The 2626-nt window shown below is 38.9% G+C and overlaps 1 protein-coding gene across 13 annotated transcripts in view; it reads left to right on the top strand.

Moving 5' to 3' along the window:
* ZC3H11A (zinc finger CCCH-type containing 11A) overlaps positions 1 to 2626 on the top strand; it is a 36962-nt gene that overhangs the window by 19311 nt on the left and 15025 nt on the right. For all 13 annotated transcript variants that reach the window (XM_023514529.1, XM_023514541.1, XM_023514540.1 and 10 more), the window contains 3 exons: positions 982 to 1185; positions 1305 to 1421; positions 1661 to 1741. In XM_023514529.1, coding sequence (XP_023370297.1) covers positions 982 to 1185; positions 1305 to 1421; positions 1661 to 1741 — 402 coding nt within the window. The remainder of the gene's footprint in view (positions 1 to 981; positions 1186 to 1304; positions 1422 to 1660; positions 1742 to 2626) is intronic.

Genomic DNA, 2626 nt, shown 5'->3' with positions numbered 1-2626 from the left:
CGGTCAATGGGACATTCATGAAAACGGATCACATAATTGTCCATAATGAAAATTTCAACAAAAGTAGAAATAGTACAAGCAAAATCTTCTGATGATAATGTGATTAAACTAGATATTGATAAAGAAATAAAAAGATCCTTCTAGTAGAATTTTTTTTTTTTTTTTGAGACAGAGTCTCACTGTGTCACCCTGGGTAGAGTACCATGGCATCACAGCTCATAGCAACCTCAAACTCTTGGGCTTAAGCGATTGTCTTGCCTCAGCCTCCCAAGTAGTTTAGACTATAGACGCCCGCCACAAAGCCCAGCTAGTTTTGCTTTTTATTAGAGATGGGGGTCTTACTCAGGCTGGTCTCAAAACTCCTGAGCTATTTTTTGGTTGTAGTTGTCATTGTTGTTTGCAGGCCCAGGCTGGATTTGAACTTGCCAGCTCCGGTATATGTGGTTGGCACTCTAGCCGCTGAGCTATATGTGCCGAGCCATGCCTGGGTAATTTTTAAATTTTGTTTTTTTGTAGAGACAGGGTCTTACTACGTTGCCTAGGCTGGTCTAGAACTCCTGGGCTAAAGTGATCTACCCATCTCGGCCTCCGAAAGTCCTGAGATTACAGGTGTGAGCAACCATGACCGGCTATTCTTTCTTATATAAGTTTTTTGGTTTTGTTTTTGGGGGGTGGGAGATTGACTAAGCAAAAATCCCAGAATTTAACATTTAAATTTGAATTTATCAACAAGGACCTAGGCATCTAGTCATCTATGTTTTTAGTGTCCACTTTGAGTGTTTTTGTGTACACTGAAGAATTAGTAGCTAAAAGTACATTTTCCTTCCTTGGGAGTTGAAAATCTGAATGGGGAAATTAGGTAAAAAGACAAATACTCAATAGGGAAAATGCATGAATTTGTCATAGGTAGCCAGGGATTTTTGTTTTGTGAATTGGGATTATAGCTTCTATTTTTAATTTGTAATTTGTTTTATATGTTAGCTGTGTTACCCACTGTGCCTGAGTCACCAGAAGAGGAAGTAAAGGCTAGCCAACTCACAGTTCAACAAAACAAATTGTCTGTCCAGTCTAATCCCTCTCCTCAGCTGCGAAGTGTTATGAAAGTTGAAAGTTCTGAAAATGTTCCTAGCCCCACACATCCACCAGTTGTAATTAATGCTGCAGATGATGATGAAGATGATGATGGTAATTTTTAGCTCTTTCTTTAAAGCAAGTAAATAAATAGAATTGTAGTAAATTAGAATTAAAATTATTGCTCTCGGCCCATTTTTAATTGTGATTTTCCCTTAAATCTTGACACATAGATCAATTTTCTGAGGAAGGTGATGAAACCAAAACACCTACACTGCAACCAACTCCTGAAGTTCATAATGGATTACGAGTGACTTCTGCCCGGAAACCTGGGGTCAATTTAAAGCAAGGTAAGAAAGAGGCACTATTCAATCTTACAGCACTATTGAGTGTATCCAAACTATTTTAACTGCCTTTGAAATTTAGTTTACCATCATTGACCTAAATTTCAATTATATGAGGTAATGCCACACACATACTTTCCTTTTGATTATTCCTTCAAAAGAGATTTGAATGCCTAATTTGTACAGATAAAATGCAAAGGTGAAAAGGCTCTAGTTGTCATTTGATTTCCATTTGGGTTTTTCAGGTGAATCTTTGAATTTTGGAATAAAAACTCTTGAGGAAATTAAGTCAAAGAAAATGAAAGAAAAATCTAAGAAGCAGGGTGGTAAGTCATCACAAGTTTGACGTGGGTGGTTGTTGCTAGGGAAGGATACTTGTGGAAGCAACAGCCAAAATGAGGAAAACTATTTTGATTTCTATGGCTTTTTAAAGTAAAACCCAGTCTTATTTAACATGGGTGCTTTTTTATGGGGAGGGGGCTCTAATAATTATTTGAGGCTGGGAAACTTACTTATTGATACCATAGTAGAGAAAAGGGGATGGTGGTTGTGGCACCCTGGGGATATGACTTCAGTTTTTCTTGTGTCTTTGGAATACATCCCTGGTTGCTTTTCAAATTCATTTAAGCTATGTTTCAGTTATTCAGAACTAGGCACATGTAGTAAAGAACCTGTATATTTGGAAAAATATAACCCTAAAGAACACAACATAAGAGTTGGATTAAGAGAGAACAAACTTCATTTTATAGTAGAAGAGTTCTTCCTTAAGTGCTGTGAAGAGGCTAAGCTCAGTGGCTCACGCCTGTAATCCTAGACTCTGGGAGGCCAACGCGGGAGGCTCAGGAGTTCAAGACTAGCCTGAACAAGGGCAAGACACTGTCACTACTAAGAATAGAAAAATTAGTAGTAGTCCCGGCTGCTACTCAGGAGGCTGACACAGGATTGCTTGAGCCCAGGAATTTGAGGTTGCAATGAGCTAGGCTGACTGCATGGCACTCTACCCAGGGCAACAGAGTGAGACTCTGTCTCAAAAAATAAAAATCTGTTAGGATTGTTTTCTGGAGTTTGCCTGAATTTGGTTGATCTGTATTTCCAACCCTAAAAATTACAGTGTAAAAGAAACATAGTATAAATGGAGACAAATGGTTGGTTCTAAGAACCGCCTTGTTGGCTCGGCGCCTATAGCTCAACCGGCTAAGGCGCCAGCCACG

Source organism: Otolemur garnettii, unplaced genomic scaffold, assembly GCF_000181295.1.
Source record: "Otolemur garnettii isolate 467f Iridium unplaced genomic scaffold, OtoGar3 scaffold00055, whole genome shotgun sequence".
NCBI classification, from domain to species: domain Eukaryota; kingdom Metazoa; phylum Chordata; class Mammalia; order Primates; family Galagidae; genus Otolemur; species Otolemur garnettii.
This window is presented reverse-complemented; position numbering and strand designations above follow the sequence as displayed.